This window comes from Anarrhichthys ocellatus, unplaced genomic scaffold (assembly GCF_004355925.1).
Source record: "Anarrhichthys ocellatus isolate YVR2014 unplaced genomic scaffold, GSC_Weel_1.0 scaffold39, whole genome shotgun sequence".
Taxonomy (NCBI): Eukaryota; Metazoa; Chordata; class Actinopteri; order Perciformes; family Anarhichadidae; genus Anarrhichthys; species Anarrhichthys ocellatus.
The window spans coordinates 1286054-1298995 of record NW_022280069.1 but is presented as its reverse complement, the minus strand read 5'-3'; the positions used below and the strand labels follow the sequence as shown (position 1 = coordinate 1298995).

Below are 12942 nucleotides of genomic sequence, written 5' to 3'. Positions count from 1 at the left end.
ATACTCCTCTAGCGTGAGTTTTGCACTCGTTACATGCATAGTGTCTTTTCAAAATAAACTTCCTTCTTCACAGGAAGTTAGATTTAGGCAACGAAACTACAAAGTCAAGTTTAGGAAAAGAGCATTAACTCGACAAACGACTCACCCACCCCACAAAATGTTAACCATACCTTTAGATTTGCATCGATCTCCTGGACAACAGTCCTGTGTTCGTCTTTCACCTCTGTCACCGATCAATATCGGTAAAATATTCATATTGATACCGTCTTGTTCAACAATATATTTAAGCCACATTACCCAAGCTTGTTTAGAGCACAAATCCTCTTAGAAAGTCTGGACCTCCTGTATAGAAATCAGTTGTCACTCAGATATCGTGCCCTTCCAGACCCTCTTCCCACCCCCCCATCAACCACCCCAAAGGCAAATCTATCAAATCTCAATTTATGGGACATGTGTCATGGTCGCTTGTCTTATCAGGAGCAAACAAGCCCTTATTTTCCCGCCGATTACCGTCTCTCCTCAGCACAAGTTCCAAGTTGGAAATTGATTTCTGTCTGGAGTTGAAGGGTTTGCGGCCATTTCATTGCCTTTCAGCCGTATGTATGTGTGTGTGTGTGTGTGTGTGTGTGTGTGTGTGTGCCTGTGTGTTTGTGCATGCAGCTGCATGCGTTTGTGCGGATGAGTTTGGTTCTGTGTGTGACTATGTGTTTGCTGATGCTATCACTGTAATTGAATTTAGACTTTTTTTTGTGGCCAGTGGCTGTCCAAGTGTGAAAGGAGACTTTTGTCCCCTAAAAATGTGGATCTGTGATTGTCCAGCCCAGCGCTGATGGCCTGATGTGCCAATAAAAATAAATAAAGAAAAGACTCCAGCAGTCGTCTTGGTGGCAGCAGTAAAGCCTCGCCTCCTCCGAGATGAACGGTAATACTGTTACAGCTTAATGGATTTCAAGGCTTCCTCAGAAACGTCAACAGTGAACGACGCCGAACCCACAGCCAGTGTGCCAGGAGATCCAATCAACTCTTCCACTGGGACTTTATCAAAAAAAAAAACTGCTTCACCAGAGCAATCTGCACCATGCCAAATCAGATTGACAGCACACTCCTTCACAAAGGGCGATCAGGGCTTCACATCATCCCCATTCACTGCGATAACTGCCTGAAAATTGATATGCAGCGTATCCTCACAGCTCATTATTGTTTCAGTGCCGGGATAATTACAATGAAATATACGGCAGAATACTGATTGCGTGTTTTTTCTCTTCTTCTTTATATATATGCCATCTTGTTCTCCCCCTAAAAGCTCTATCGTTCTATTTATCCAGAAGTCTGAAAGGTGGTTGGATGTATGAAGCTCAGAGAAGACGAGGAAGCCGTTTCACTGAGGGATAGCAATCATTTATATTGTCGTCAAGTGGTGGTGTATCGTCTCAGGGACGGTGTCTGTTCATCGCTGAAGGAATAAGAAAGTTGTTTAGTATTGTTCCGTTTATAACGGAGAAGTAATCGGGGAATTTGTATGAGAGAAGAAAAAACAGCTGAGTTTCTAATGGCATCAGATCTACAGGTGTCTGCAGAGGAGCAGAATACTACTGAATATGGATGCATAATACTGGTTGTGATAATGATATTGTAAAGTTGTTCTCCTTTACAATGAGATGTTCAAAGTAGAATATATGTGGAGGCTTTGGAGTTGTTTAAAGGCACCTTTTACAGAGTTGTGCTGCGTAACGAAAATGAAGTACAAGTAATTGAACTCATTTCTTGTGCCGTGCATTACTTCTTCAATGAGTTTGACAACAATTGACCCTTCATAAGTCCCGCCCAATTGAGCAAGCTTGGAAGCCGCCTGATCCTCGGTCAACTTTCCCCTTTCCTGTTATACTTAGCTACATCTGTATGAGGTAACGTTACTGTTTGAGTCACATTACATTGTATAAAGTCACAGATACTACGAGGTGTTGATTTTGTCCGTCCCTGTGGACAAACGCGGTGGTGTTTCCGAGCACCAGAGTCCCTTTACAAAACCTCTCATTTTACTGCAGCAGGGTCTGACCGTCTGCCCCGCTCAGTCCTAGTCATGGCTCTGAATCTGAAACCCAGCAATACGGCCTGGGCCTCCAGCAGCGTGGTGTCGGTGTTGGCTCCCAGCGGGGTGTGCAGGTCGAAGGCGTCTGGTGAACCTGAATTATTTCATCTGATTTCATTCCTTTGTTTTTATCTCTTTAAGGCTTTGTGCCACGACTGTCGCCCCTAAGTAACTCATGGTGTCATTTATTTTGATATTCACGACGTCTAGCTTCCCAACGGGCAAGGTTACCCGAGTACAGTTTATCATTGTAAATATATCCTTCCATCGCATACTGTAATCCTTCAAGAAGCGGTCAACTTCTTCTTGAAGCTATATTGCCTTGAGACTAATCTGCAGCAGCCGGCTAAACAGAACCGACGTCTCCATGTTTCTTTTTGTCAAGCTTGTCCGACCTAGCGACAGTAGCTAAGTCATACGCAGGTCCAGTGTCCAGCATAAGGCTGCATGTCTTCTGAATAAAAGTGCCTCAGAGCTGTTACAGACATTTCTTTTCATGAAAAGCAAAACAACACAGATTATTGACAGATGTTCTGAATACATCCGAAGATGCAGCAGCTGCCTGAACGTGACAATGACCTCAAAAGGAACCACGTGGATGTTGGTGAAGTGCTCAAAATAGAGAACTCATCAGGGGTCTCTGCTGTGAAACTCCAATAAGGAGCAGCTCCGCATCGCTCGTGTCCAGTGGGAAAATCCATTCAGGAGCTGCCTTGGAACTAATGTAGTGAAAGCACTCTTTCCTCTCACCGAGTTTCAAAGGAGCAACAACCAAACAAAGCAATGCCTCCTTCAGACCTCAGCGAGGGTTGGTCCTAATACGTTTGCTCGCAATGAGCTGCTGCGGTGAAAATCAGCTCATCCTTCAAAGATGAACTGGTTTTCACCTGCACTACTGACGTCTATTGGGTCTGATATTTCTTCGAAGCTTCTCATCCTGTCTTTTCGTACCTTCCTAATATGTTGTTTATTAAAGCGCCATTATCCACTTCAACTCTGCCAGCGTTGGGCCAATTATGACAAAAGTATGTCGTGCAACGAGCAGTATTTCAAATTCTCAAGACCATAATAAAAGTTTAGAAATATATCTAACTTGTCATGCTACTGTAAGGGAACTATTTATGAGATGTAGAATATCTGCATCTGACCTGATGGTGCAGCCTTAAAAAACATCTCGTCTCCGGTTGGAACATTTTACTCAATGTAACATCATGAGCTTCAAAGACCTCTTTGATTTTACCAGACCTCGTTAGAACGCTACGCTAATCAAGTTGCATTGTGGGAAGTGTAGGTGCCAGAATTTGACAAGGAAGAAGAATGTGTGGAGCAAAGGAAACAATATCTCTGGTTCTGTTGAGGCGATTTGAGGGCGAGTGCAAGTCTGACAGTGTTATAGGAGTGCAAAGCCAAAAAGTGTACTTTTTAAATGACGCCGTGGCTAGTTCTTGTGTTCACGTGCAAATTCAATTATGCTGTGAGAAAAGCGTCCGATACCGGCGGTCTGGTTGGATGAGTGAATTCCAGCAGCGCAGTGGAAGTTTCCAAGGAACGAAATGTACACGAACTCCTGCGATTTTGACAACACAAGGCGACGAGATAACGGCCTTGTCTAGGAAACCTGACCCGCCAGATGGTTTGTTACACAGACCCATCGGAGAAGGAGTCATTGGAAACCTTTTGGAAAAGGGCAAATACTTTTATACTATGCTTGGCAGGTGATTAGAAGAACTATCTGCCAATCAAACCTTTGCCACGTCAGTTGGGAGACGAGCGAAAACATTCAAACAGTCCCCTCTCCACATCATCTCTGCATTTCTAGTAATGCAGCTATGTCTTTCCTTAGATCCTGATGTTTTTCCTCAATGCCCACAGTGTGTAATGTACATTTTCTATTTCAAAAAAATAAAGTTTTAAGCCCAAAATAACATAACTAAGTTTTCTCAGACTTGATAAAGCTCCCCCAAAGCCACAGAAGACATTATACAACATGTTTTACAGGTTGTGTTGTACTCCCTACAACTAGTAAATTGACTTTGACATGTAATCCTGGTGAGGTGCCCCCAAGAGGAAAATCAGGGATAAAGAAGTCAAAAATCAATGTACAGGCAATGGGTCTGTAAAGCATCACCCTTAAAAGGGTCAATTTACCCCAAAAAGCGTATTTTACACTTCCACCCAGTGGTATCCATCCATGCACAAGATCTTAATGTGCCACCTCCCCAAAACAGAGAGGGTGAATGAATTTTGAGCAGCATAAACAAAAGTCAATTCACCTCCGTTTCAAGGGGCAACACAAATCTCCAAACCGCAGCACATAAAACAGAACTGTTCCTGAAAGGCCACTGGACATAAATGAGAAAGTTTGTTTTGGGGTTCTTTTTGTTTCCAACCCTTTAAAATGTTCCTTTCCAGAGCAATAAAACCGGCTTCGGTGTTTATTACACTAATTAGCAACAGCAGAGATGCAGCTTGGTTCTACTACTGAAAAATATATATAAAGAAAAACAAAACTTGCAAGAAAATGATTGCAATGCTTTATGCATAACTTAGCAAAATGGTAAGAGCAGACAGCAAGACAGATTGCTCAGTAGCTCCCTTGTTACCACCAGAAAAGCAGTATTTATGGGTATTATTAGTTCAGCTAGAACATAAAAGATAACTGTTGTTTTATGACTTTGGTGTTCACGAAATAATTTACAGCTGAAATAACTGACTTCAGATGGATAGAGGATCTAAAGGTCGACTTAATAAGAAGCTGTGTGTGCTTTACCGTCTGCACATATAGCTTTAGATATCAGCGTGATTGTCGGGAAGTAAAATGTTCTCTCAACCACTTCAAGCGCTGCACTGTGACGATGTTGGCAGGCTTGCTCGCTCCTTGATCTTGACAACTCGTAACCTAAAAGACTGCAAGGAGAGTTTAGAGAGAGAGTGTGTGTGTGTGTGTGTGTGTGTGTGTGTGTGTGTGTGTGTGTGTGAGTGTGTGTCAACTCCTGCAGAAAGACACCCTAAAAGTTAATATCAGTGGAGTTCAAATTTAAGAAATGGCAGTCCAAAGTCAAAGCAAGCGAAAGGAGCTTAACAGCGCCGACATTGTTGTCACTCATTCCCAGAACTCACTTGCATCCGCGGCTTTAAAGAGCAGCACTTCACACTCTCAGGAAACTAAAGAAATGGGATTAGGGCCCCACATCACAGAGTCGGTTTGGCAGGGAGGACGCTTTGAAGAAATACTTTAGGACATAGACAAGGACACCTCAGTCATATATATATATATATATATATATATATATACTTATATTTATATATATACACACACGTGAACATAGCGTGTGTGTTCTGTGACTCAGATCTGCTTGAAATCAGGTTCACACAGAAAGGTACTGAGTGTCTTCCTCTGGGTTCACTCATCAATGCGCAGGATGCAGATTAGTCGTTTTTTTCCCGCCAACATCAAGCCTGGTGCATTATTTATAACATACAGTATATTCTTACAATATTATATATTTCTTATGCTTCCTGTTTCTCTGTGTGTGCATGCTGTGGCCCGTCTGTTGTGCAGAGGTCGTTAACGTGCATCGCCTGTCCGTGATATCGCTATCCTTTCTGACCGAGGTGAGAGAAGAGGTGACCCAGATAGAAGGAGAGTCATTTGCGCCGTCCCTGCAAGTGAGAGATCGCCGCCCGCTCTGTCCGACAACGTGACGATGATGCCGATAGATCCGAGGGCGGAGGCTTTGGTTCATAGGTAGTGTGGTTGTTTATCAGCTGTTTTAGAAACAACGTGACAGAATAGAGGCTTAGCTGTGGTGTACATTTACTCAAGCGCTGTAGTGTTTTCCATTTCATGCTACTTAATACTTCTACTCCATTTCAGAGGGAAATATTACCCGACATTTGTAAAGCGATTTTAGATTTTCAGATAAAGATTTTACATTTAAAAAATATGATAAGATGATTTAATACTGTGCAAAGAAGCAATGCCTAGTTTGGCAGATGTCTGAGCCATAAGCAGTGCACCAAAGACAAAGTTCCCCTCTAACAGTCAGAGATGGTTGAGGCCCAAAGAGGTCAAATTCATGTAAACATATATGTTTTTCCAAAAAAAGAACAAAGATTAAAGGAAATGTAAACAAAATTGTAGCAGTTTATCTTTTTAGAGGTTGGTCACCTAGACTTACATGACTGTATATAAAGTAGTTGAAATTAGCTCCACCTTGACCAGTTACAGCAGTATAATGCTACTTACACATCAGTAACAAAATAATAATGTAATGTAATAAATCGGGTGGAGTGATGAGCAAAAGTGAATTGTCTAAGGAGGCAGATTTGAGTCAAAATTGAGGTGAACATGACACAGAAACTGGCATGTCTTCATCTCTTGTTCCTCTCTTCACCAAACTAGGTTACGGTTAGAAGAATCAGATCAGTTAAAAAAAACATCTGGTTTCTTACCTAACTTAACAAAGCAAACGGAGACACAGGGAAGAACTCTGGGCTCCCCTGTCACCATGTGGCTCTGGGCCCTCTCTCTTTGTAGAATTAAATAATTAGGGCTGTCGCTTTAAAGCTGATGATTTGTCTGGTGATCTGACTCAGAGCCCACATTTCAGTCAGTTTCAAACATCAAATAGTATCTCTCTTCCCCCTGTAAAAGTACATGATAAAAGTTTCAGTGAGAGCAGAGGAGGAGCAGTAAACTCCACGCTCTGACTCATCTTGTTATCAGGCCGCATAGTTTGGTCTTGACTCAACGGTAGACTAATACCATGTAAAAGTCGAAAGTTTGGATAAACTTTGGAGGAACTTAAAAAGTGCATCGGTGTAACCAAAGCACTGGACAAATTAAAAAGTTGACCTGGTGATGGATATTTGAAAGAGGGATCAAAGTTTTTACAGTTCTGGGCACCAAGGATGTCCACATTTCATAATAAAAAATAAAGTAAATAAAGCCATACCAAAGCCAACATGAACAAGAAGTCCTTAACGTGCTCAGAATTATGTAACTTTGGACATCTACAATTACACAACAGTTGGACAAACTCGTCTGTTGATCATGTGATGCGATTGGAAGCTACAGAACAGTAAGCGAGTGGACTTCGTGGTGAGCTTGTTCTGTCAAACTCGTCTCATGCATCCTGCGGTCTGAGTGGTGCAGACGGCTCGATTGCACAATTGCAGCGAGGGCAACTGTGTGTGGAGGGTTCACAAATGCACCATCATATCCTCATGTAAATGTGAGCAAAATATATAGATATAGATTTTTTAAAAAGTACAAATATTGCAGTGCTTTAAAACATGTTGGATGCTGAACTTCCTGTTGCTGTGACAGCACTCTATCGGGATATGAATGCCCTTTTTTAAAAGGTATTTGCTTCATCATTACTGGACTGTGTCTGCGGAGCTGCTGACCCCAGTTGTCTGCAAAATTACAGCCACATTCAGAGCTGGTGCAAAACAGAATTATGGTTTGTTATGTCTGCCTTGCTGAGTCGGTCGAGGGGGGTTTAAAGAAAGACAATATACTGGTGTTTTTGTTGAGCGAACACTCTGAACCTCCAGTTGACCTGCAGCTGCCCCCTCCCCTCGCCATAGGGCTGAAAACAAACTTTGTCTTCGGAACCAAGTTCCCAAACACTGGATAACACATCTCCAAACCATCTCGGAACATGATAGACTGTAGGTTTAACATCAAAAACGTTGAGGTTAGAGGTGGGTTATTGCCTTTGCAGTTGTTGCTTTAGCTACCATCATCAGCTGGGAGAACTGTGACAGTGAAAGCCACTGACATATTCTGCTCTTCATGCTGAGATGCCCTTCAGCAAGGCGGTTGGATCCCGCCGCTCCAAGGTACAAATGTGTTTCTGTGTGACGAGATGATCTCAGGAAAAAAAAAAAACCTGGATTTAATTTAAAGTAGCATCAACCGAGGTTGTTGAACTACAGCTCCTCTCTCCTCTCACCGTGTGGTCCTTCTTTATAGTCGCACAGATAACATCGGAGACAAAGATGGCGGCGTGATTGCTTTGTTTTTGAAGCTCGGAGGGTTGATGCTGGAGTGCTGATGCGGCGAGGTGGCCCTGCATAATAAGTCAGGGAGAGAGGGGAGCCAGACTCCGGGGACTGTGATTAAGTCTCACCTACTCCAAAGAACAGCAAGCGCCATTACAGAAAAAAATTATTTCTCAATTTACTTTCCGGGCAAGGCTTTGAAAAGAGAGCCTGTTTCTGGGAGTGGTTCCAACGTAAACCTCCGAAAAAAAATGCAGATGCGCTGCTCCCTGCAGGAACTTAGAAAGTAATGCTTGTGTAAATAATGTCTGGAGCCGTGTCTTGTTTTCTAACGATTAGCTCTTCGCAAACAACTTGATATGCGACTGCTTTAGGTCTGTTTGTGTTCATGTTCTGTCATCCTGGTCAATAAGAATCTGTGGAAGAAAAATGAGGCGATGTGCGGTGGAGTGGGTTTAAGTGTTCTGACTTGAGGTCTGTCTCATGGCAGAAAATGATGATCAGTCTCTGTCTCTCTCCCTCCCTCTCTCTCTGTGTGTGTCTCTCTCTCTCTCTCTCTCTCTCTCTCTCTCTCTCTGTGTCTCTCTCTCTCTCTCTCTGTCTCTGTCTGTCTCTCTGTGTGACCACAAACTGGACCCTGACGCAAAATTAGTAGAGGCAAAAGTACTGTAGTCATGGTAGTAATCATACTTGTAGTAGCAGCAATAGAAGTAGTAGTTACAGATCGAGGGATAGCAGTATGTAGTTGTACTACTTGGCTACTTGTAGTTGCTGGGATAGCAGTTATAAAGATAGTAGTAGTTGTAATGATACTACTGCTATAGATGGAGGATTATTCTCAATTAGAAGTAATTGTAATCAGATTGTTTTGATGGAAGTGGTACAAGAGGTGTCAACAGTTGTAGAGCAGTAAAACAACAGTATAACAGTATACCAGTAGTGGCATTAGTTGTGATAATAGTGGTAGTTGCTGGTCAGATGAACACTCAAGGAATAGGCAAAGTGGTAACCAATAGTACTTACAGTATATACATAGTATTCGTTGTGCTTCAATGGTAGTAGCTGTTGTTGAAGCAGATGTTGTTGACAGTAGTTTAGTAGAAGTTGTAGTGAACAGTTCTTAATAGTATTACAGTATGGTAGTAGTGTAGTCCACTTTAATCTTAATCATTTATTACCTCCCGCCCCCAAAATGTGTAATTATATCACGTGATTTGAGCAAACTGTCCCTTTAAAGTGTTATTTCCAAGACCGTTAATACCATAAAAATACAGAACAATATGTTAAAGACAATATGTGCCGTGGTTACCAGAGCATGAAGGAGTTTATGCTAAAGCATTAACTGTGAGAGCAGAAATAGCCAACTAGCACCCTGGTTAGACCTACCACAATAAAAGCTTTTACGATCTGCGATACTTCATATGAAAAGAGAGGAAACCAAAAAGGTGATGGGGTCCTGCTCTGCTTTTGTATCTCACCCTGAAGTTTTTAATGTGTCACCTGATGTTTTTGATATTTTTGTGAATCTGTGGTGCGGCTCCTTCAGGGACAAAAGGGACACTTTTCTAATGCAGCCTCTCTGTGGCTCAAGCTGATGAATGTACAGTATACTCACACGAAAACCTCGGCTGGTGCAGCTTTAATTAGACAAGACTGTCACAGTTCACAGTACAGTGAAGGCTAATGTAGCATGTGTAGGTGTGATGTATTCTCAAGTATCTGCTCTCGTACAGTTGATCAGCGCACTATGAATAGACTCTGTGAAGTTCTGCGTTCATGTTCACCGCCTTTCTGACTCACATCAGCACCCATGCTGCACATCCGGGTGCAACGGTCTGGAATTTATGTAAAGAAAAAAAGGGGAAACGAATATTGAGACTTTTGTTTTACTCTTATCTTTCAAATTATTGTTACTTTGCACAGTCCATAACTTCAGGCATCCTTTTGGAGAATATGAAGCCAGCCAGCTCTGTGTGTGTGTGTGTGTGTGTGTGTGTGTGTGTGTGTGTGTGTGTGTGTGTGTGTGTGTGTGTGTCTGTGTGTGTGTGTGTGTGTGTGTGTGCGTGCGAATGCATATGTTGTTGTTGGTTTCGAACAATCTGACTGACACGTGCTGCGGTTTTGCATTTTCGGCAGGTTGCCTAACTAACATGACACAACAATGGCAAACCACCCACACGCTTCCTCTCCGAACAGTGTGTGTGTGTGTGTGTGTGTGTGTGTTCTGAAAGTACATTTAGTAATCTGTGTGCATTTCAGTTAGACTCACTAACTCTTAAGTCAAAACAATCATGTAGATGTTTGTGTTTCAGCCATTCTCGGTTTAAATCTGCCATTGAGACAATAGCTCATCTCTATTGAGTATTCTAATGGCACAAGCAGAGTTTAAATGTTTACCACAAAGTGAGCGGTTTCACAGGAGCAGTCTACTTGCTCAAGGACTCACTGTGCTGACAAATGAATAGAGATGGTTGCCATGTTGACTCGTGGCGACAAGGGAGTTTATGTCTCAGGTTTTGTTATTCTTTGCTGTGTACATTGCTCTGAAAACAAGCTCTACGGATGCACACACTCGTATTAAAGCCATCATGTGAGAGAGGAAGGGTCGTTTTTCGTCAACCGAGATTTGAAGGGATGCCGACGGTGCTTGATTGCGTCTCGTACCTTGATGCTTCACAGCCGTAATCAGAGCAGCGAATGCGCTCCGCTACATAATATGCATGCACACCTTGTGTGTGTGTGTGTGTGTGTTTGAAGGGAGACGGTTGTTTGGGCTGATTGCAGGTTGTAATGGACGTCTTGTTTTCTCCGCAGGGTTTGCAGGTGAAAGCAGATTATGTTCCCCTGCTGCAGTCCCTGGCCACGTATGGATGGAGGCTCACCTGTGTGCTGCCAACTCCTGTAATCAAGACCAACAGGTAATGACCCTCATCTGACCATTAAAGGGACATTAAGTAATCGGTCACCTCCAACGGGCCCCGTTGGCAAGCAGAAGGAATTGCAACAGCAGCAGCCACAAGCCTCTGTGCTACTTTTTAATTATGAACAAGCAATAAGTATTCAGAACACACAGCCGATCATGGTATTTATTAAACCCATTAGCTGCACCACTGATAATGTATGCGTCTCCTATGACCTAAGGTGTGAACACTTATGTACACATCTACTTTGCATTTTATGTAAGATAAATAGGATTCTAAAACAATGAAAGTTAAATTGAAGATAATGTGCTAAAATGGAATAAAGTAGAATGCAGTGAGACGTCTGAATATTTAGCCCTACCTCAAGGTTTTACTTGCGGAGTAAATCTACTTTATAATGTTCCAGCACTGCTCCTGAATCATTTAAAAACACACATTATCCCAAAAGTGCTTCAACGTTGAGCTTGAAACAAGACTTTTTTCTCAGTTCATAAAAAAAGTTGACATTTGGGAGTTTTGTCAAGATGACAATGAAGTAGCTATTTATTAGTAACAGCTCTGTCACTGCAGTGTTTGCAAAGAACACACACACACACACTTTGATTATTTTTTTTTTTGTTCTTTACCGTGAATAGAAATGGAAAATGTCACTAGTGCCATCTTTTAGTTTTGTTGCTGGGAGGCAACTCTGAAGTTCACTCAAAAACCTACAAAGTGTTTCTTAAGAAATGTGAAGCTGAGAAAAAAAAAGTTGGCGTACAACTTTAAATCCAAAGACATTAGAAACTTGCATCGGGCACTAGCGACTGTATATGCCTCAGTATTCCAGTGGAAACTGTATAAGTTGTAGCACGCACACCTTATCTGTTAAAGTTATTGTTCGAAGAACTAAGACGGCTTTTAGAAGAAATTGACCTAAATCTGTGCCAATTTGGGCTGAGCTTCATGCCGAGAAGCAGCTGTGAAAGTGTAAAAGCAGCAGCTCTGACTGTTGGTGGAAAATCTCCTCACTGAAATGCAACGGTTCCTCTGCTAAGCCTGTGCTGACTCATCACTCGTGCCTTCTATATGAGTGCACATCCGCTTATGGTCAAAGGCCTCGCACGTTTCTTCAGGCGCCCCAAGGAGCTTCAATTCAAGACGCAATTTGTCCTTCAGCATGCTGATGATGTACCGCACCAGTCAAATATGTCTCTGCACTACGGTAGAGTCTCTTCAAACCAGTCTTAGAAACCACTCGTACTACTGGTGTTTAAGAAAAATAGGATACAAACAAAAAGCCTTCACAATAACCATAACAAGAAGCATTAGTAAAGTGAAGGAGCTGTATTCACTAAGTACAGCTGGCTGTCCCACGTTCCAGTACAAGATCAACATATGCTACAAAGTCCTCACGGTCAAAGCAAACAGTTAGCCAAATTAGCAATATTAACATATAGTAAGCTATAGTGCACTGCCATTCTACGTATCTAACCATCATTTTGAATTAAAAGATAGGGCCACATTTTATTCATTCAATACACACATGTTCTTTGAAAGGGTAATGTGTCACTGTAATGGTTCCAGTTTCCTATGATGGACACAAAGTACAGTAAAAGCAATTTCAGAGTGCTGTGATGGGAGGCAACATCCTCAGTCCTTGATGTGTAGAAAAATGTCCGCTGGATCGGTCACATTAGTTCCATATAGCCACTTTCAAGCCCCTCTGCTGCAGCAAGGAAACAATGTCCAGAAATGCAGGAGATGGAATAACATACTAAACATTTTTTACTTTGGAGGATCCCCACCTGAATTGTCAAACTTTGCAAAAAACAAGGACAAGAGAAGGATCCTTTGAGGCCAGTACAGAGGGGAGGATTGATCTCAGGCATGTTAGCCTCATTTTAAGATGGGCTTGAGAAATGTAAAACTATTCTCCAA

General features: G+C 42.2%; 1 protein-coding gene across 2 annotated transcripts in view; it reads left to right on the top strand.

Annotated features, from left to right (window-relative positions):
• rftn1b (raftlin, lipid raft linker 1b) overlaps nucleotides 1-12942 on the top strand; it is a 95642-nt gene that overhangs the window by 74322 nt on the left and 8378 nt on the right. For both annotated transcript variants that reach the window (XM_031867478.1, XM_031867477.1), the window contains exon 8: nucleotides 10916-11019. In XM_031867478.1, the coding sequence (XP_031723338.1) occupies nucleotides 10916-11019 (104 nt within the window). The remainder of the gene's footprint in view (nucleotides 1-10915; nucleotides 11020-12942) is intronic.